The sequence below is a fragment of the Anser anser genome, assembly GCF_964211835.1.
Source record: "Anser anser genome assembly, chromosome: 2".
NCBI lineage: Eukaryota > Metazoa > Chordata > Aves > Anseriformes > Anatidae > Anser > Anser anser.
In genome coordinates, this window is record NC_139721.1 from 1,167,033 (window position 1) to 1,188,345 (window position 21,313).

At 52.8% G+C, this 21,313-nt stretch overlaps 1 protein-coding gene across 4 annotated transcripts in view; it reads left to right on the forward strand.

The window, feature by feature from the left end:
- The window catches only part of ARHGAP39 (Rho GTPase activating protein 39), a 99,440-nt gene that overhangs the window by 31,653 nt on the left and 46,474 nt on the right, over positions 1-21,313 (forward strand). For 3 of the 4 annotated variants that reach the window (XM_083822230.1, XM_083822233.1, XM_083822232.1), the window contains exon 1: positions 9,443-16,252. The exons of the other annotated variant lie outside the window; for it this stretch is intronic. In XM_083822230.1, the coding sequence (XP_083678356.1) occupies positions 16,212-16,252 (41 nt within the window). In that variant the 5' untranslated portion in view covers positions 9,443-16,211. Of the gene's footprint in view, positions 1-9,442; positions 16,253-21,313 lie in introns of those variants that run through there. 4 annotated transcript variants of the gene reach the window in all.

Here is a 21,313-nt window from a genome sequence, read left to right on the forward strand (position 1 = left end):
CGAACCGGAGCGAGAACAGGTCATGTACTTGCCCCAGGGTGCTCGGACTCAGTTCGGCAGCTTCAGGAGGCAAAACCGAGAGCGGAGCAGGAGGAATTTGGAAGCATCAACCAACTGGGGGCACCTTCTCGCTGCCGGCGGGCTTGGGTGCAGCAGGAGAGCAGCGTTCCGCTCCAGTCCCTCCCCATGCATACTTGTGTTTAAAAGAGGCCTGAGTTAGTGTATCACAAAATACAGACACGGTGCCAAGCAGCAGTAAGTCCGGCCCCGCGGTACGGCTTCCTTTCAGATTAGTTTCCCAGCTGACGGAGACAGGACCATGCCGGCTTCTTAAGTGTTTACTGGTGCCGCGGTGATTAATGGTGGTGGGGCTGGGAGGGAGGAGACAAAAGGCACTCCCTGAGCGTTGGATTCCTTGTCCTCGCTCCGTTTCAGTTGTTCCAGCCAAAAGGTTAAGTGGAGATCAAAAACAAATAGGAAACTTCAGCTCGGAAGCCGTGTTCCTGGAGTGCCTTTTCAGACACTCTGGGAGCCGCTGTAGAAAGGTTAAAATTTGCAGCTCAAATGTTAGCTGTGATCTCGCTTGAGTGAGCGTCTGAAAATACATCTCGAGTCTTGGTTCGCAAAATGAAAGCTTCGAAGCCTTTCTCCCATTAGAGGCCAGAAGGCAGCAGGGCTGAAGGGCACAGAAGCAGAAACTTGTGGACGTCCAAGATATTGCCTCACCCCATCGGAATGGCTTGTCACGCAGCCCAGACCGCAGAACATGTTGTGGTGGATTAAACAAGAGGGTCATTGAAAGAATGGGTGCTCAGTCAGATGTTTGCAGACATCTTGACAATAGTCCTTTCATTTCCCGTGCCCAAGATCAAGTCAAAAATCGAGGGCAGCTCGGCACCGAGGGAGGCAGGCGGTGGTGGACGTAGCGGCAGCCTCGGGTTGGAGCCCGTCGGTGGAGTCAATGTCCCAGAAGGAGATGAAAGGTGGTGGCTGGAGGCTGCGTCTGACCTGCAGACCTGCTCTGGAAAAGGGAATAAATATCTCAAATCTGTCAGAAGGGTGAGATGGAGACTGGAAGAAGGGAAAGCCAGCTCCAGCTTCAGTTACCTTTGCCAGGGTTGGGGAAAAGCGTTATGCAGGTTGGATTTCTGAGACCCTTAAACGCTGTTATTTGTATCAATGTTTGGTTTGTGCCAGGTCCAGTCTTGGATTTTCATAGCCCATTTCACTTCTTCAGTTTGTTCCAGCTTTCGTTTTTCTGTGAAAGGGGTGCCACGTAATCAGCAGCTTGCTCCTTCCCATGAGCCTAGCCAGCTCGCCCCAAGGGCCTGTCTGCATGGTGCTTTGGAGCTTAAGGTGTGAAGATGGACTTGAGATGTGAAGTCCAGTAATCCCTGTCTGGTGCTCATCAGCAGAAGGTGCTCTCACACCATTCAGAGAGGCTGTGGAGCCTCCATCCTTGGAGGTGTTCAGAGCCCAGCTGGACACAGTCCTGAGCAGCCTGCTCTCAGCGGGACGAGGCCATCTCCAGAGGGTCCGTGCCAGCCTCAGTTCTTTGGTGATTCCACGAAAAAGCCCTTCTAGGGTGCAGGACTCAACTTGTGGGGTGCACAAAGTCTTCAAACTGATCTGGTCCAACTGGGTTGGGCCACCTATAGAGGGTGTTGGGGGGGAATGTGATGTATGGGGACTCGGGAGGTGGTGGGACGGTGAATGCAGAGCTGCTCGAAGCCCCACAGCCCTGGCACGGGGGCACCTTGCACGAGTTAGCAGGAGAGGTGCTTGGCAGGGGCGAGAAGGGGTACGGAGCGGATTTGGAAACCGTTGTTGCCGCAGGAGGATGTGGGGATGGATGGCATCAGGGGGCTCTGAGCGGGTTTTTGAGTCTGGTGACAGTGGAGACAGGATGTCTGCTCCAACCTCACAGCGACGGGGGCGTACAAGGGGGTGGGGGTGGTGGCCAAGCCTTGCTTAAACAACATCAGAAAAAGTTTGGGGCGGTGGGCGTTTGCGTCCCGGAGCTCTGATTGCTGCTCCCGTCTGGTGGGGTGCTCAGAGGGTCTGTGCTTATGCTAACGTCTCGTACCAGGAAATGGAACAGCATTCGAGGAGATTTCTTCGAGGCATTTCATAAATGCATACAGTGATGCTCTTTAAGCTCATCTTGTGGTCTTTTCTTCCCGATCTGGCATCAGGTTTTCTTCCAGCGGTCCCCACCAGCAGCCTGATGACCGCAGCAGTGATGAGCACGCATACCACCGGGCACACCGCATTGGGCTGCCTTTCTTCAGGCCATCGTAACGGGGTTGGTGCTGCCCCTGCGTGCGGGAGATGCAGCTGCTGGTTGTCTTCTCCAGGGGAAGCGGGTCGCCAGGCACCTCGCAAAGTCCCTCGTGCCTTTCAGGGGGAAGTAACGCTTTTATCGCGCTCTCCGAGAGCTGCTTGTAATTTCTCATGGCTAGCTGTGAGATAAAGTGGTCTCTAATCTCAGCAGCTAATATCCAACAAAATTGAAAGCTGCCAAGGTAAAATGAAATAATTGCAAAAAGGGCTAGCCGTAAAAAATGAAGTTAGCTTTAAAAGAAGAAAATTATTTACGCTGCATTCAGCTGCTGAGCAGGAAGAACAGAGTTAATGGATCTCACCACTTCTGTGGCCGCGTTACGTTTCCATTTTTTTGTTGGAGATTTAGCAATAGATTTTTCACAGTTGCTTAATCCTATTGCTCACCTGATTATTCTGTATTCAAACACTATGTGTTCCTCACCTGATTACTCTGTATTTCAGCACTATTCTATATTGCTCACCCGATTATTCTCTATTCAAACACAGTTCTGTGTTGCTCACCTGATTATTCTATATTCCAACACCATTGTGTGTTGCTCACCCGATTATTTTATATTCAAACACAATTCTATATTGCTCACCCTATTATTCTCTATTCAAACACTGCTCTGTGTTGCTCAAGTGATTATTCTATATTCAAACACTATTTTACATTCAAACACTGTTTAATATTCAAACACTATCCTACATTGCTCACCCAATTCTATATTCAAACATAAAAATTTCCCGAACGAACAAAAAAAAAAAAACTCATTTACAAGATCTAAATTTGGGTCCTGGAGCATTTTGACCCCATCACGTGGCAGCGTTTTTTCCCTTTTTGAGACCTGGCTGCCGTGTCGTTGGCCGTGCCGAGAGATCCAAGGTCCTTGCGTGCTGCCAGGCACATCCGTGGCAGGTCTGCCAGCGATTCAGCCACCAACACGTGTGATGCAGGTCGGGGAGAGCACGCGCTGGGCACTTGGGGTGAGGAGCACAGCGCTGCCGCGCTTTCCTCTTGCAGGGGTGAAGATGCTGCAGCGCCGAAGGAGCGATTGCTTAGGAATGCTCGGGGTAATTTTAGGTTCGCAGCGAGTGCTGGTGCATAACTCACATTTGATTATTTAAGTTGGACTGTTTAATCCAAGCCCCATTTCCTGTTAATTCCTTGGAGCCCTCTTGCCATTCCTGGCATCATGGCAGGGTGGAAAAAATGTTTTTGGGTTCCTCGCTGACCACGGAGAGGAGCAGCTGCTCGTCCCGCAGGGCTGCTCAGTGCTCGTGCCAGGCTGCCTGGGCTGCTGATTGTGGCGTGGCCCCAACGGGATCGGCGTCCCTGGGGCTGCCCGGTCCCTCTCTCCTCATCCCTGGCCCAGGCAGCAGATCAAAACATGCCTAAAAGAGGAGCTCCAAGCCTGAATGCAGAGCTGCTGTCCGAAGCACCTTTTTCAACGGCTGATACTGGAGACTCCTGAAATTATCTATAACCAGAACAAAACAGTTCAGTTGGAAAGGACCCACGAGTACTGCAATCTAGGACTTTCAATGTGTTTTTGGCTTTAAAGATGCAACTCTTCTTTTAGACGTGGGGAGGGCTTCTGTGCCCAGAAGCACGTGGTCTCGGCCCTGGTATATTTGATCAAAAAGATGCGGCTTCGCAGAGCAGGAGTGGCGAGGCTTGTGGGGACTAACAAAACATCAAAGGTGTAGCTACTGGAAAGAAAGATGAATCATTAGTAGCTGGAATTGATTTACGACAGGATGGAGCTCTTGTCAAAAACACCTGAAATTCAGATGGAGATCAGTCATTTTAGAAGCAGAATGTGGGCCCGGTAGGCTCGTGTGTCAGAGAAGGCGATTCTTCTGGCTGCATTTGAATATAAAAGACTCAAAAGGTGTTCAGAAACAATGGCTCTGCTGTGGCTGTTACTCATAACCTTTGCAATTCATAAAAGTCTCTTCTCTTTGTATAGAGAATTCATCCAGTGTCCTGTGCTGTTGCCTCTAGCCCGTATGGATGTCTCAAAGCTCAGCCGTGGTGGCCGTGGCCATCCTCTACCGCTAACGTCTCTAATCTGGACTGCTGTTGTCTTCTAAGCAGAAAAGTGGTTCGAAGTGAATGTTTGTTCCCAAAGTATGGGGCTGTGCGAAATCCCCTCTGGGGTCTGTCAGTGCTTCTGCAAAGCGTGGCCTGATGCAGGGGTCTCTGCCTTCTGCACAGCCACCTCCCTGCTGCGGTCAGCCTCCTGGAAATCTTGTCCAATACCGAGTTCCAGAAACCTGAGCGATGGAAGTCCATTTCCAGATAGGTTGATGCACTCAGTAAGGACATTTGGAAGCCTGTGCTGAACTCAAGGGATTCCCAAGAGATTCCAGGTACCAAGGATCGCTTCAGAGGATGACTCGGTTGCCTCATCAGGTCCAGTGTCCTAATCTGAGGTGCTCTAGTCCTAAAAGGGAAAAGAAAATTAGCGGCGAAGAACCCGTTTGAGTGTTTCCTTGAAGTGTGCTCAGCTCATAGTGGGGATATGATGCCAACGTGGGCAACAACGCAAGTGGCTCAGAGGCAGGAGATCTTTGGGGTTACTGGTAAAGTACATTGTGGAGCTGCAGGTGGTAAAGCTGGGATGTTACTGCCTGCCCCAGGAGTGATCTGAATTATTATTCACAATAATCTGAATTATTATTCATAATATTCAGTGGAAGGTAGTTGCTGTCAGCTGTGGATGGATGTGTCCGGGGATGGAGCACGTCTAGGAGCAGGGAGCTCCTGCTCGAAAGAACTTACGGCTGAAATAGAGAGGGTCGAGAAAGCAGAGATAAACCAAGCGGAATGATTCACATAGCCGTGGCAGCTATTGTGCTCTCTGGGACGCCTGCCGTGGTAAATCTACCTGGAGGGAGAAGAAATGACAGGGGAGAAGGGGACTCGTGTGGGCAGCAGCAGCCTAATCAAAGCAGCAGGCAGTTCTCCAATGCCAAAAGCGAGGTTCTGGGGGCTGCTCCAGCTGGCTGCAGTTTCTGGGTGGCTTTTGGCATTTCAGAAAGCTCTGCGATAGCGGGCGAGACAGCAGCGAGGGCACGCGCAGCTGAGCGTGTCTGCTGGGAGCAGAGGGATAAAGCTGGGCTTGGGGCTGGGAACATGCAGGACTATGGCCTGCAAGCTTGTGGCAGCATGTGCTGGCTGGAAAAGCACTGAGGATTTCTGTCTCCACATCACATCAGAAATCAAGTTTTGGAAGAAAGCTCCCAAGCACTTCATGTGGAAACTCAAATCCAGCTCTGCTTTTCCTTTCCAATGGCCGGCCTACAGGCTCGTGCCTCATCAACTGCGTCAAAGATGCTGATTCCCTTTCCTGCTGCTTTTCTGTTTCCTAAATGAGCCTGCCGCAGGGTTCTGACTTTCGGTTGCTGATCTGCATTCTGCCTTTCTCTGGCTTTAATCCGAAAGGCCCCATCAGCTCCGTGCAACCTCAGGGTGCTGGGATTCGGTGCTGTACTTATGAGGAAGCTACCATGAGGTTTGGGCACCTGGAGATCACCCAAAGACCGTGCTAAGGCCTCGGATGGGGACCCAGAGCTGGGCTTGGCTGCAGAACATGTCCTGTTCCTAAACCCATTGGTGGCCTCGCCGGCATGGAGGTCACGGTCACCTGAAAGCCACAGCTCAGCCATAAAAATGCGGTGCGAGAGGAGAGGTTCAACATGGAGGTTCGTGAAAGCGCGGGAAATGCGTATTTTTCCCAAATCTTCACTCGCTGAAATGAGAGCACTGGTGGAGGTTTTCTCTGTGCATGCTTTCAAATGTTGCTTCTGGGCGTTCTCCTATGGATCTCTGGCATGGGTGTCTTGATGTCTTGTATAAATAGACTTGGACGAGTTGTTACTGGAGCTTCCAGTTCCCACGCTGATTCTTATCAAGGAAGATTAGTTCCCAGCCAAAGCTGTTTTTTTCTTTCTTTCAAGGGATTTATCGCATCAAAACAAGTCTGTGGCTTGCTGCAGTGCTGAAACTGCCACACTTACGTCCTCGGACTGGTAACGACCTGCTGAGCCACCAGAAAATGGGACGGGGTTGCTGTAGCCTCCTGGTTAGGGCTGGAATCAGGACCAGGTTCCTGTCTGGCAGCTTTGGGAGCAGATAATCACCCGTCTGCACCAGGGCTGAGACTGTGCCCCGGCGTTTCCATTTTGTGTCCCTGCCTTCAGAGCTCGTTGGGCAGCCGATGGCCCGATGGCATCGACTGTTTGCGGGCACGCTGCGGTACGGCCAGCTCATCCACTGGGCAAAGCAGGCGGTGCTGCTTGAGAGGTGCCCACCCTGCTCTGTGGCTGGAATTAAGTTCATTTAAGGATTAGGTGATTGCAGTATGTTTCTAATTGCCCTGCCGGAGCAAAACCAGAGAAAGAAATCAGGATATCGTGAACCCTCCGTGTAGATTTGGCTCCCCGATAGCATCCAGGCTGCTCAAGCAGCTGCCTGCGAGTGGAGGTGCGTTGTCAAAGTGCTGCTGAGATTGTCCGGCAGTAGCAGGGCACCGCCTCGGATGCTGGCTGCTTCCCTTGAACCCCAAGATGAACCCAAAGCACCCGGTGTTGCATTTAGGAAGACTTCTCCTGCTCGCTCGGCTGGTGCAGGGCTCCGAGCTGCTGGCTGTCTTCATTAATGGAGCAGGGACCAACTCGTTTCCTCCTCCTTTGCATCATCTCATGAAACCGTGCCTTGCTTAGTATCCAGAAACAGCAAGTGCTGGGGGAAAAAAATAACTGCATGTGTATTCATGGCCCTGCTGTTGGGAGCCACCGGCTCTGCCACCAGGGCTGAGCTGGGCTTGCTCGGTTGCAGGATGGGCAGCTCACCCCAAAAACCTCGGGGTTCCTCAGACTCGAGTTCCCTCTTGGCTTCCTCTCAAACCCGACGTCTTTCAGCTCTTTCTCCTTCAGATTCCTCGTGCTCAGCATAGAATACGCGTTTAGTTCCTGTTGCTAAATCGGAAATGAAATGATGGAACTGGTAAAGTCGACAGTGGGGAAGCCAACCCCCGTGCCATGGGAGCGTGATGTGGTTCTGCATAACGAGACTTGAAAGATGCACTCGCTGACGCTGTTACGGGTGTTAATAAAAAATTGTTTTCCTCGGGGGCTACACCATCTGTGAACACATTTCTGTGCTAAGAACTTCTGCAGAGGAAGATGCTCTACAACCTCCAGAGCCTGGAGTACGTCACGTAAAGGGCATAAACAAAATCTTCTCCATTTGGGTGGCCTGGCTCGTTCTGACCTCTCCACTTCTGATTCTGCCTTGTAAATATTAGCTAAGAGGGAAGAAGCTGTTCGGGACAGCTCTCACTTGTCTTTTATGGTTGACACCAAGGATATAAGCAGGTTCGAGAGCAAACCATGTATGTGTTGGTTTAGGCATGCTGGATTTATTGGGGGAAAGCCCACGGACTCTGCTAGAGACTAGTCTGAGACTTCTGAAAAAAATGCTGTTGTTCTTCACGTGGATTGGATCTGGGCTGAACACTCTTAAGAACCTTTCTTTCCTTCGTTAAAATCACTGTATGAAAGATTTGGGGGCACTTCTGACCCTTTCTTTGATCCAGTAAGTCTGAGCAGCTGGGCTGGATGGGGAAACTCGAGCCATCAGCAAGTCAGGTCTTTGGTACTGGAGAGCATCTCGACATTGATAACCAGAGTCTCTTATCAAAAGCTTTGTCTGTTTTTCCTGGGGTTTGCTGATGGGCAAATCAGTGTGTCGCTTTGGTTCCGAGTGGTAAATTCCATTTTTTTTCCTATTAATCTGTGACTTCGGGTGGACTTTTCCAGTAGCAGTCTGTTGTACCTGCGATGGCTGTCCCTGGAGAGTGGAGGGAAGTTGGGCGTATCTCTGACCCAAATCTGTGCTCACTGCTTTGGGTCTGAAGGCGTAGGCTACGCAGCCAGTATCTTCCCTGGCAATCGAGCAGCTGGATGAAATACTTTAAGTGATCTAAATGAATGAGTAGACCGGGGCAAGGTCAGGAGGACTCAGGTGCAGACTCAGCTGTGCTTAAATATTTTAGTCTATAACTAAGTGGATTGGCATTGTGACCCCGAACATCTAGTAAGTATTGATAGAAATGAAACACCAGACTTTCGATTTATTGCCGATCCTGGTCTCGTGTCGTTTCTACAAGAGTGCCAAACACTGAGATTTCCAGTGTTGGATTCACCAGGGGTGGACATACCCTGGGTGGCCGGGCAAGAACGTTCCTCCCTCTCCTCCACCAGCACTCCCTTGTCTGTTGACACTGATTTTCCTGTGGCAATATGGAAGGCTAAATTGGGGAGAAAATTGCTTCTGCTTTGTGATAGCTCGTTCAGAGACTTGGACCCTCATGCTCTGTCCTCTGTGAAACCTTGCCTTGTAGGGCTTCTCCATAACGCACCGAGGGTGAGATGTGGGCTGCCAGAGCCGAGGTGAGGGGAGTCCAGAGCTGGCTCCTCTGCCTCGCTTTGTGCAGGTGCTAACCAGGGGGTCTTGGGGAATTTATTGAAGACCACGTAAAGGTGTGAATCCGGGCTCTTTGTGCCTCTGGTGCCGAGGGTGCTGCGATGACGCTAGACCCACGGGCTGCAGGAGTTGCTGAGCGTCCGCACATCTGTGCGAGGTGGTGGGGCAGATTGATGCGAGTCCTGCCCGGGCTGTTAGGCAGCTCTTGGTTAATGCAAGCCCAGCGTGGAGATGGTGGCATTTCACCTTTACTCTTTGCCTCCTTCCGGTGCCAGTTAATTCAGGCTTCGTTACCCTACAGCCGGCTTCGGAGGCTGGTGTTCACGAATGTCTGCACATCCCTGCGCTGCACAGCAGCCCAAACTCCACGTTTGATTTCAGGTGTTCGTTCCACTTGTTCAGCAGCACACATACCGTAGGGGCTAAGCCTCTTAGCGGCGGGGGAAGCACTAGTTTATCTTTAATCTGAATCGTGATGCTCTCCCTCTTGAGCAGGAACGCAACATCCAAGTTTAAGACCCCGGACACGTCTTTATTCGCACAGCTGTAAACGTGACTGTCGTGATCTGCAGGAGGCTGAGGGACAGCGGATGGGGCAGGGTGGGATATGGGGTGGGCTGACTGAGCACTGGTGTTGCTTCCTGAGCATGTAGGACTTGGCAGAGCTAAGCTGTTGCTGTCGCCTAGCCAGCCGACCGCATCGGGGACTCCTGCAGGTACTGGTGTTGCCTGAATTCTTCCTCCTTTTAAAGCAGCCAGAAAACAGAGGGGAAGCACGTTTTGTTATCTCCCATTACAGGTGAAGGCTGATCGAGTTTCCGTTAACAAAGGGGAGCACTACAGGTGTTCTCCAGCAAGATTAAATGTGGCTTTGCTTACAAAACTGAAGCAGAGGATGCATGGACACTGCCCATTATGAGCCACTCTCCACTGGCAGTGTTTTTGCTCCCTACTTTACTCGCTGCTGTCACGATATCTGAACCTGCAAATAGGAAACTGGGCATGCACTCGGATGGAGCAAGTTTCTGATGCGTGACCTGTAACTGGAACCGTGGCACTCAGGTTTGTGCACTTGCTGAGTGCGCTATGGGGCTGCTGAGCCAGCCCGTTAACTCCTGGAGCAATTTGTTTTCTCTATTCCTATGCAAAACACCGAGGTCCACCCGAGCAGGGAAGGACCTGGTACCTTGGGGAGCTCGCTGGAGGTGGCCTTGGCTTATCTAAGGGAGCTGGAAATGGCCTAGGGCTGGTGCTTATGGTTATAGCCAGCTTTGAGAGCCCATCCTGGTCTCTGCCACGAGGAGCCCACAGCTGACGTATGCAGACCTTGGTGACTCAATCTCAAAACTCAGTAGTTTGCTCTAAGGACCCTTCTATCAGCTGTGACCTTCACATGTGTCTTACCATCGTGCAGATTTCAGTTAGCATCCGTGCCTTGAAATAACTTCACAACTGCAGCACGTCCCGCCAAATCCCTCCTTTTGCTGGTGCTGTGATGCTCGCATGGAGGTGGGGAAGAAGTGACCCCGTCCTGGTTATCTGTACAAATGATATCGGGGCCAGTAATAACATGTTACTTTTATTATACCTATATATATTATTTCTATTAGTTATATTTGCTAATAGCAATATTGAGATGTGGCTTTGGCATACCGATAGGTCCCATGAGTGATGCAGTGCCCCCCGATTGTGAAGGGGAAGGGAGGGGGCGACCGGTGCAGCGCTGCATGGGAATGGGCTCACGTTGTGCGCGGGTACAAACACCGGGACTTAAACAAGAGCCCGCTGTTCTCCTGGGGGAATCTGGCTTCTTGTAATCAAATGCCCACTGGGAAACCGGTTTCCTCCAGTAAACTAATCATGCAGTGCAGTCCTTGGCTTGAGAACAGTAAGCGGCTAGGGAGATGTGGGTCCTGTTGTCTCTCACTCTCACGTGCCCGGAGAGCTGAAATAAAAGATCAGGAAATTGCAGAGTGCTGACCCCGTCCTGCACAGCGCAGAATGTTTTTGGTGTCTGCATGGCTTGAGCTTCCGGGGTGAAGGATGGCACTTCAAAATGAATAAGACTAAATAGCGAGGCAGAACACGGCCATTCAGTGCAAATTTAGCACTGTTTGTCAAACCGTAAGTCAGCTGTCTGCGGCTAATTACAGAGATGTCAGGGAGTTTTGAATTTGTCAGCTGAATTCAAGATTGTAGAGCGTTGCTTGTAAAATGTCTCTATTAAAAAGCAACAAATCCCTCAAAGAACAGCATATTTATTTGTGGGTTCTCTGGGGCTCTGGCCCATACTATTGTTCTGGCAGCCGTACAACGAGCTGATGGAGGGAGATGGAAAAGGTAAACGAGGCAGCAGCGGTCCCTGGGCTAGGCAAAAAAATGAGTTGGACTCGATGATTGTGGGTCCCTTCCAACTTCCCAAGGGACTTGTGGGTCCCTTCCAACTCTGGGTGTTTGAGAATTGGGAATGGGTCAGCTCTCCAATTCATTGGAGCTCTGCGTGGCCGCTGTGACTGGTCCCAGTCCCCCTGCGGGTGGGTGGCAGTGTGCTGTGCCTCCTCCTGCGGTGCTGAACTGCTCTTCGGAAGGATGAAAGCACCACGCCGGGTCCGGGTGGTGTGAGGGGCTGTGCTTGGAGCAGATAATCTCCGAGACCTTGCTCTGCCTTGCTTTGAACACTTGTCAGGAGGGAAGGGGTGCCCATGTCTTAGCTCACAAATGGCTCATTCTCAGTTCTGTGTCTGCCTGAGTCATAGAATAATTAGTGTTGGAAAAGACCTCAAAGATCATCTGATCCAACCATCACCCCACCACCAATATTACTCATTAAACCGCGTCCCTAAGCACCACATTCAACCTTTCCTTGAACACCCCCAGGGACGGTGACTCCACCACCTCCCTGGGCAGCCCGTCCCAATGCCTGACTGCTCTTTCTGAGAAGAAATGTCTCCTAAATTCCAACCTGAACCTCCCCTGGCACAACCTGAGGCCATTCCCTCTGGTCTTGTCACTAGTTATCTGCGAGAAGAGGCCGACCCCCAGCTACCCACACCTTTCTTTCAGGTGGTTGTACAGAGTCCTCGCAGCCCTTGTTGGTTCAAGGCCATCCAGGCTCGGGGCGGCCAAGGTTGAGGTCAGGACACCATGGAGGCTGTAGCCTTCAGCCGAGTGGGACAGGATGGAAATACAAGGGGAGCGTTTGACCTTTCCTGGATGGCTGGAGAATCTGGACAACCTGGCTTTGCTTCACTTCATTCATCAGCCAAGGCTGTGTCCCTCAGCTGTGGTGCTCCTCATTGCAGCACGTGGGCACTCTGCAGCACAGAGACTCTGGGCTGTTTTCCGACCTTTGGCTAGAGAGGGTTTTATGACAGTCTCTCCTAGGCTTCTGTGCCACAGAGGGTATTGTTGGTTTACAGATGAATAAACTGTGGCAAACAAACGGAGAGCATCTTTCCATTGCAAAGCTCAGGCGGTAAAGCTATCCCCAAAGCAACTCTCCTGTGTCCGTTACTCCTTAGCAATTAGTAGGTACCGGTAGAGAATTAAATCCGCTGCAGTAGGTGTTGACGAAGCTACAGTGAGAGTCCTTGCCCCAGAGCTTTCCTGTTTTCCAGAAGGACGAAGGGTGAATGTGAGTCAGAGCCGGATGCCCAAATCCTCTCGTTTGCTCCCCCCGGAGCTGTCAGAGCACATCAGGAAGATGTTCAGCACCGTGAACCAATGTAGCCGCGAGAGCACGAATCAGAATCACAGAATTGTAGGGGTTGGAAGGGACCTCCAGAGATCATCGGGTCCAACCACCCTGCCAAAGCAGGTTCCCTAGAGCAGGCTGCCCAGGCAGGCGTCCAGACAGGCCTTGAATATCTCCAGAGAAGGAGACTCCACAACCTCCCTGGGCAGCCTGTCCCAGCGCTCCGTCACCCTCACCGTGAAGAAGTTCTTTCGCATGTTGGTGAGGAACTTCCTGGGCTCCATTTTGTGGCCATTGCCCCTTGTCCTGTCCCCACAAACCACTGAAAAGAGGTTGGCCATATCCCTCTGTCTCCCACACCTCAGGTTTTTGTAAACATTGGTAAGATCCCCCCTCAGTCTTCTCTTCTCAAGGCTGAACAGACCCAGGTCTCTCAGTCTTTCCTCATAGGGAAGATGCTCCAGGCCCCGTGTCATCTTTGTGGCCCTCCGCTGGACTCTCTCCTGGAGATCCCTGTTCTTTTTGTACCAGGGAGCCCAAAACTGGACACAGTACTCCAGGTAAACGAACCAGACGCCATCCTCCAAAGCAAAGCCAGGCTGTGAGATCCTTCTGTGGGCACTGGGCCTTTGGCTACCCAAGGCCCTGTGGCTTCGACCCAGCCCCGAAGCCAAATGCCATTGCGGCGTGGGACCAAACAGCCTTTTTTGAAGGGACAGAAGCCCTTTCATAGGACCGGTGGAGGGCTTAAGCACTTGGTGTGTGGGACAGGGGGGTGGTGGGACTCGCATGCTGTAAGCCTTGGCCAACGCGTCCGGTGGCAGATGAGACAGAGGAGAAGTGGCATCTCTGTGCTGTGAGCTCTGCTTTTGGCCAAAGAGCAGCAGGCCCTCGTGAAGTTCTGCATTGGGGTGAAGCATTGGAAGTGCCCAGTGGGGTCCCCATCCCCAGGGATATTTAAGAGACATCTGGATATGGCCCTAAGGGATGTGGTTTAGTGATGGAACTCAGTGGGCCATGCTGGTGGTTGGACTTGATGATCTTGAAGGCCTTTGCCAGCCTAGATGATTCTGTGACTCTTGTGGTAGGAACAATCAGTCCTCATTTTGCACAAATTCACCACTTCTCTTAGTTGTGATGCTTCTTTTTCCACCTGTGCTTCCTGTCAGTGGCTGGGGAAGGAGCAGAAAGGAGCGGCCTCCAGGTTTGTCTCCCTTTTCTTACCCTGGGGCACTCCTCTGTGCTCGTGCCCTTTTTGTGGTGGCTGCATAAGGAGGCGATCTGTATTGCACTTGAGGCACCCTTGAAGGCATCTGGACACTTCTGCTAGTTTGGGATGTGGAAGGCTGTGATGAGAGGCCATGAGCATGAGGCTGATGAGCGTGATTAAAGCCTGAGGCCTCTAGCTGAACAGACGTCCACTTCCCTCTACGTTTGTGCCACGTTGGCTCGTAGACATCCACCCACCTTCGCTGCTGGTTGCGTTGGCCCCTTTCCACGGGAGCCCTCTCCTTGCCTACAGCCCTCAGTCTGGCAACGGTCAGAGCCCAATGCGAAGTTTGTTTGATTTAGGCTCTTGGCAAATTGATAGAGGGATCGAGGGTTACAGGAACAGCACTGATAACTAGCTCTCAAGCTGTCCCCCTGGTGCTCCATTAATGGCTTTGTGGAATTCCCATCTCTCTAACGCCTCGCATTTGGGTTGTCTTAAATCATTAAAAAGAAAAAAGAGTGCCTGCTCTCCGCGCTCCTGCCAAGTAGGTCAGTGTTTTCCCAGTTGTGCCGTTTGGGAAACGGAGACATTATTCAGAGCGACTTTCTCCAAGTTGCTTGGTGAGTTGAAGACAGGGCTGGAAGCACAATAATAGTTTCAAGCATTAGTTCAGCCCTAGTCCTCAAGTGAAAATAAGTCACTTGGCCTAATCAAAGCCAGATTAAAATAAATCTCAGTGAAACCTGGCAAAATAAACGGCGTATTCCTGAATTCTGCAGTGTAGGAGAAGCGATCTGGAAGATGGAAGGGGTGGGCAATTGGTGCTGCATAAAATGTGACAAACTCACCGCCTTGCGATGTCAGTATTAAAAATGCCACCTGATGCTTCCCGTAGGAAGAAATGAGCCCAAAAAGCGTTCTGGTTGTGCTACTACAGGGTGCTGTTGCTGATTTTTATTTTGGTTTTTTATTTTTTTTCCTGATCATAATAATAATTATGAAAAAAAAAAAAACAGCAAGGCAGAAGCATCACCATGGTGTCTGTGAATCAAGCCAGGCTCAGAAGAGTTGGCTGCTATTCAGCTGCTCTTTACACAACTTATTAGGACAGCGGCATGCAGGTAATGATTAAAATGGATCGAGTTTTGAAAGGAGAAGGTTGGTTCATGTGACAGTGGGTTGGTGTCAGTCCGGCCATCCTTCAGCCCAGTGGGGACAGAGTGGGGGTAGGGTGAGGTGGAGGGTTGTCCTGGCGTGGGAGTGGGGAAAACACAGTGGCTTTTTGAGTTGCGATGTGTCCAACCCCTGCCTGCCTCTGGCTCGAAAGAATAAAAGCCACAGAGACCCTGCTTGAGCAGATCCGAAGCCATCAGTAGAAAATAGCTCATTTATGAAATGGGCACTTCTCGCTGGGAGAATCGTTACATTCAGAATCCATCCTCCGTTATAATTTTATTTTAATATGGAACTACTTGGGGTGAGTTGTTACTCAGGACATTTTTTAGGCAGAAGATGACATTAAGGAAAAGAATACGGAGCATGAAAAATGGATTATACAGTGTCATTCTGTGGCTACTTGCCTGAGATATTAATTATGTAGGATTTTAAGCTCAGATCTTGTGTTGATTACTCCATGGCTGTCCAGGTCTTCTCCCAACACCGAGTGCTTGGACAGAACAGGATTTTGCCGTGCCCGCAGTTAGGCTCCTGGCTGGCAGGAGGACCTCTCCTAGGGTCAGGTCTCCTGTTCTCTTCCTTTTGCAATCAGAGCCCATTTTTTCATCCTTTGCAAGCCATCTGCTGCAGCTGCGAGCTCAAAACTAATATACAGTAAGGTCAGGCTTGCCTTTTTTTAATTTCCTTTTTTTTTTCCCTGAAATAAGGCGGGTCTCAGGCAGGCGCTGTCGTCTGGAAGCATCAGGATTAGAGCTCGGTTCGTGTACGGGAAATAACTCGCGCGGCTGCTGGCGCGCTCTCCTCCTGTTTATAATTGCTCTGTTCGGGTTCTTGTACCAGGCGTATTGTGAACGGGCTTGGAAGTGGGGAAACTGCAAACCTTGTGAAAAGAAAAAAAATATAGCCAAAAAAAAGAAAAAGCAACCCCTTGTTTCCCATCCCAGCATCACGTCTTCAGGAGCCTGGCTAATTAAGCTCCTCCGAACGAGCCGCCTGGCCCCGGCGAGCGGCTCCTCGTTGGTTCCCTCCACTGCCGAGCGCCGGGGGAGGCCGGGCAAGGAGGGCAGAGCCTTCGCCTTCACCCACCCACGCTGCTCCCCGGGGCAGGGCGCGCTGCCAGCCCCTCTGCCGGCAGCCCGCGAGCTCCGCGGGGAGGCACGCAGCGACGCGCCGAGCTCCGGCTGCGCCGAGCGCCCCGCGTTAAGACCCCGAAGGCGGATGTGCCGTCGTGGCCCACGAGGAAGAAGAGGCAGCCCCGAAGGCTCGTCTCCCGTGCCGTGCCTTCCAGCCCGGAGGGATGCTGCGGGATGGCAGAGGAGGGGACGACGGGACGGCTCTTTGGAAGGAGGTGGGCATCGGGCTGGTGAATGTGGCTTCGCTTTGCTGGGCAGAGAGCGTTGGGAAAGCTGCTTCGAAGCTGAAGCGTCCCACGAACGTGATTTTCCTTTTGCTTTGCCCGGCCTCGGTTGTGCTTCTGGATGTGAAAGCCCGGAGAAGAAAACGCCCCGCTGCAACCTGTCCTCTTGTGTTCGCGCTGCCCAGCGGCTGCGGGAGCGACCTGGTGCCAAGTGGGGCCAGGATTCAGGGGGCTTCCCCGCTCGGAGCTGGCAGCGGCTGAGCGCCTGGAGCTGCCGGTGCCAAGGCTTTGGGGACGGGGAGGGAGGGGAAGCGCTGGGGTCTTCCCCCTGGGCAGATGGAGACCTGTCAGCCGTTTTGGCAGCGGTCGGCGAGGGGCTTCTGGGCTGAGCCACTTAAGTGCTGCAGAGCTGAAGGTGCCTGCTGTCGCTGGTTCTCCATTTTCCGTGGGCTTCTTCGGAGTTTCGTGGGTGCTGGGTTTGTTTTCTGCGCCGAAAGCCAAGCAGCAGAATGTCGCATACTCCTCCGTACGCCTTGCTCCCCATAAATGCTCGTGCTCACGTGGCCAGCCCTCGCATACAGCCGCTACCCGGCGGCAAAGGCCAGCTGTAAGCAGTGCTTAAGGACTATTGAGAGCAGGCGCTGGCTGGCAGGGGGACAGCCTTGCTCTTAATTGCTCTTTTCCACCCTCGCTTGCTGTGACCGCATGGAAGCGCTCGGAGGGCTGCCAGGAACACTGCCGCCTCTGTTCCCCGCGCAGACGGCGGCCGCGGTGCCCCCAGCCCGATGGCGCACGGGACGGTGCCGGAGGCACCGCGCTGCCAGAGCCCGGCACGCGTGATCTGCATGGCCCCGGCCAGCAGCAGCAAGCGCTGCCCCGGGTCCTCGCCGGCATTTGCTAATTTCTTTTAATTGGGCGAGCCTTCGTCTCGTATCCGGGCCCTCGCGCCGCAGGGCTGCGCGTGCGTCGCTGCCTGGGATCCTTCGCTTGGGACCGAGATGTTTTCCCGGTGAGCTGCTGCACTGCGGAGCTCGGGCAATGAGCTTTTTGTGCTCCGATTTCGGAGCCGATGCTTTTTTGTACTCTAATCAAGAGGGTTTTGATGCTGTAATTAAAGACATGGGCTTAATGGGCATTCTGTGGGATGTAAATTTGTCGAAAAATACAAGTCAAACTTTTGAGACCAAAGCGCTTTTGTGCTCACTTAGTCTATTGTAATTAGGGGTGTGGTGCTTAAGGAATATTAATTAGTCCCACGGGTGAGGTTGGGGAGCCAGAAAAATGCCGCCTCCGCCCCTGCTCCCCGGTGGGAGTTTGGGGGTGGCGAGAGCAGGAGCTGCACATGGGAGGGAGCGAGAGGCAGGGAGCGAAATTCCCCCTCCTTTAAAATAAACAACAATAATAATATCGTAAAAAAACTCCTCTGGGAGCCGGGCGCACCTTCCTTGGGTAGCTGGCTCTGCCAGGCGAGTTCAAACCACCCCCGTCGTTCCCCCGGGGGTAGCGGTTGCCTCTCGAATTGCGACAGATCCGTAGCCGGGGCTGGGAAGGGGGCGGTCGGGTGCCTGGAAAACAGCTGGGGGGGCTGGCTCCAAATGTCCCCAGCCATGGATGGGAATGGGACAGGACCCCAAGGACATGTGGGTGAGCCCCTCTGCTTGCGTGAGAACCGGTGCCGAGCGAGCCGCTGGCTCCGTCCCCGGCACACGGGGCGAGAGGCTCCGTGGCTGCGTCCCGGAGGCGTCTCGCTATCCTTAGGGTATCCAAATGATGGATTAATTACCCTGCTAGTCCCTGGGAATCCCAGCAGGCTTCCTGCCGATGGGAAACGGGGCAGGGACTGAGCGGTGGTTGCGTAGGCAGAGGGCTGGTGGAATTTGGTGGCCGACCCGGCGCGCGGTGCCAGCACGCTCTCCTGCGTCAGGCTGGGCTTCAAGGAGGACGGTTGGAACAGGAAAATGTCGCAGCCTTCTCTTCCCAAGCCTTAAAAACAATTAAAGACAGCCCGGCCTGGGAGAGAAATAGCCGTAGTAATTACAGGGGTAAAGGCAGTGATGAAGGAGAAGGGAGAAATGATAGGACGGAGTTATCAATTAGATAGTGACTCAGGAGAGCCGCGCGGCAGAGGGAGAAATTGCTGACGAGGAGCTAGCTTCGTGGCTTCCCGGCGTGTCCAAAGCTTGTTCTCAGCCGCAGTGCGGGCCCATTATCTGATGCCAAGGATGTACTCGTTGGTCAGGCAGGAGAGCTCAGCTTCCTCCCAGTATCATTTAAGCTGGTGGTGTTTGGAAAAGGGAAACAGAAGGCAAAGTTTGGATGACTTAGTGAAAATGTCAGTAACTTTTGGCAAATAACGGTAGGAATCAGACCTCCAGACCATCATTTTTGCAGTGAGTCTTGGAAATTGAGGGAATCAGATCTAGATAAAAGTCAGTAATGTGCTGATGTATTAAAAGGCCAGGCAGAAGGGTCTGGGTGGCTGCTCTGGCAACCTGGTGCTTGGCTGGCATTGGGCCGTCAGGCATTGGGACGGGTTGCCCAGGGAGGTGGTGGAGTCGCCGTCCCTGGGGGTGTTCAAGGAAAGGTTGGACGTGGTGCTTAGGGACACGGTTTAGTGGGTGACATTGGTGGTAGGGGGATGGTTGGACCAGATGATCTTGGAGGGCTTTCCAACCCTAATGATTCTGTGATTTAGTGGTGCCACATCGTCCATTAGCAGGAGATTGAGTATGGGTCACGTTGGCGCCAGCGATTTGGCGTCTATCGGGGAAGCTGATCTGATATTGTTATAATGATGAGGATTGAAGTGGCAAATAATCAAGGGAACAAACTGGACCTGGCTTACTTGGTGAGCTGTCCCTGCTGGTGGCAGGACCTGGGGACCCGGTGGGGACATCTCTTGAGTTCATGCCTTGTAGGGCACACAGGTCGCTGGCACTGAGGTGCCCATGGCTAACAGGTGCCCAGTGCCCACGGCTCTCAGCTCAGGTGAGACGAACGATCGCATCCAAGTATTGGGGCTAGAGTATTTGAACTAGAAATTGGGCTCAAATTCCTTTGGATGGAGGTCAGGTGAGCAAATTCTAACACAGAAGAAATACTTCCCTAAGAAAAGCCCTTTAAGCTGCAGAATTTCTGTTTTGAAGTTGAAACTAGTTCTAGGAAGTGTGAGGGCCTAAGTTATACAAAAAGTCAGAGCAAGTTCTGAGTTGTAGCACGAGATCGCTTTTTAAAATATTGATTTCTCTGGCAGCTGCTAGCTGTTTTCCTTCGAGATCTGGGTAACCCAGTTTCTTCTCCTGCAGTGTCTGTAGGAATGAGACAGACTTGAGTCTGGTACTGGGCATGGCACCGCGACATGCAGGATTCCTTCGCAGTAGGACTTGAGGAGCAGAGTCCCAGAATGGTTGAAGCTGGAGGCACCTCTGGGATCATCTGGTCCCCCCCCACACCCATCAGGACCCCCCATCTGGTGCCCAGCCCCACGTCCAGGTGGGTTCCCCAAGGAGGAGCCCCCAGCACCTCCCTGGTCCCGGTGCCAGGGCTCCAGCACTCATACCACGAGGGCTGGTGCGCCTGGAGCGATGCAGCAAGCTGGGGGAACCCCAGCACTCGGGCGTTGTCTGTCTGTTTGGGTGCACTGACTTCCCAAGGCTCTGGGGACAGATTTGGCTTTGTGTAGGTGGGCCAAAGTGCCCTGAGAACCTCTAGAGCTGCAGAAAGCAGCATCGAACAGAACGAAAGGAATTCTTCACTGTAAGGGTGGCGAGGCACTGGTACAGGCTGCCCAGAGGAGCTGTGGCTGCCCCAGCCCTGGAGGTGTTCAAGACCAGGCTGGATGGGGTTTGGGGCAACTTTTGGGGATTTTGGTCTGGTGGGAGATGTCCCTGCGTATGGCAGGGGATTGGAATTTGATGGGCTTTGAGGTCCCTTCCGACCCATCTGTGGATCTTCCAGCATCTCCCCCAGAAGTTCTGGTTTGTGTCCGTCCTCTGACACACGCGGTGCCCACCCGGAACGTGCAGCCTGGGGGTGAATAACCTAAAAAGCCCCAAATGACTCCCTGGGAGGCTTGGAGACGGGTTTGTTCTCAAGCATACTTGATTACTGCCTCCTGAGCTGCATCTCCATAAAAATGCTGCTCTGCAGTGAGCTGTGGTACCGGGTGAGACGCGTTTTCTCCCCGAGGCGAGAACCCCTTGGATCCGGGGAGCTGCAGGATCTTCGTGGGAAGGGTTTGTGCTCCCTTCCTGCCAAGAGACCCTGGCAAAAATGCTTCAACACCCTTGGGCACTGAAAGCTGCTTCGAACCCTGGGCTCTGCATCCCCGCTGCAGCCAGCGGTGGGTCACGCAGGAGCGCGAGCACCGCCAGCCGCCGCTCCCTTCTGCAGGCACTTGCTGCCCCCTGACATAACCAGGAGGAATTCAACACTTTGTGATAATAAACGTGCACGCCCTGAGGATGCACAAGTGCTGCAAGCGTAGGTCTGCTGGTGTTTTGGGTTAATTTGGGAGGATGTGTGGCGTGCCGGGACTGGACGCCGAGGTGACCAGGCTTCCCCGGGGCCGTGCCGCTGGGAGGCGCCGGGTCAGGTCTCGGTGCGCTGCCCGCCTTCCTCTGCAGCGGCTGAACCACAAAGCGCAGAGGGGAGCGGGGATTAAAAGGAAGCAATTTGCATGCAGTTGCGTAACGAGGTTGCAGGAGGCTGGGGAATAGAACAGCATCGAGAGACCGCGACACGATGCGGTATCCCGTGATCCGAAGGCTCCGGAGGTGGCTCTGGAAGAGCTGGCTGCAGTAACTCGCTGCCACGCCATATCGCTCGGAGGCTCCTTCCCGAGACAGGTCGGGCTTTCCACAGCCCCTTACCCTCGGTGCTTCTTCGGGTGGCTCAGGGCTTGGGAACCTCCGAGCACAGCCTCGGCAGCCTCGCCAGGCCCCTTGCCTGAACATGAGCATGAAAAATGCTCCGTTAGGAGGTGGGACAGTTCCATCCATTCTCTTTCTGCCAGGGAGAAATGGCTTTTCGTATCAAGTAGGAAATTGCTTG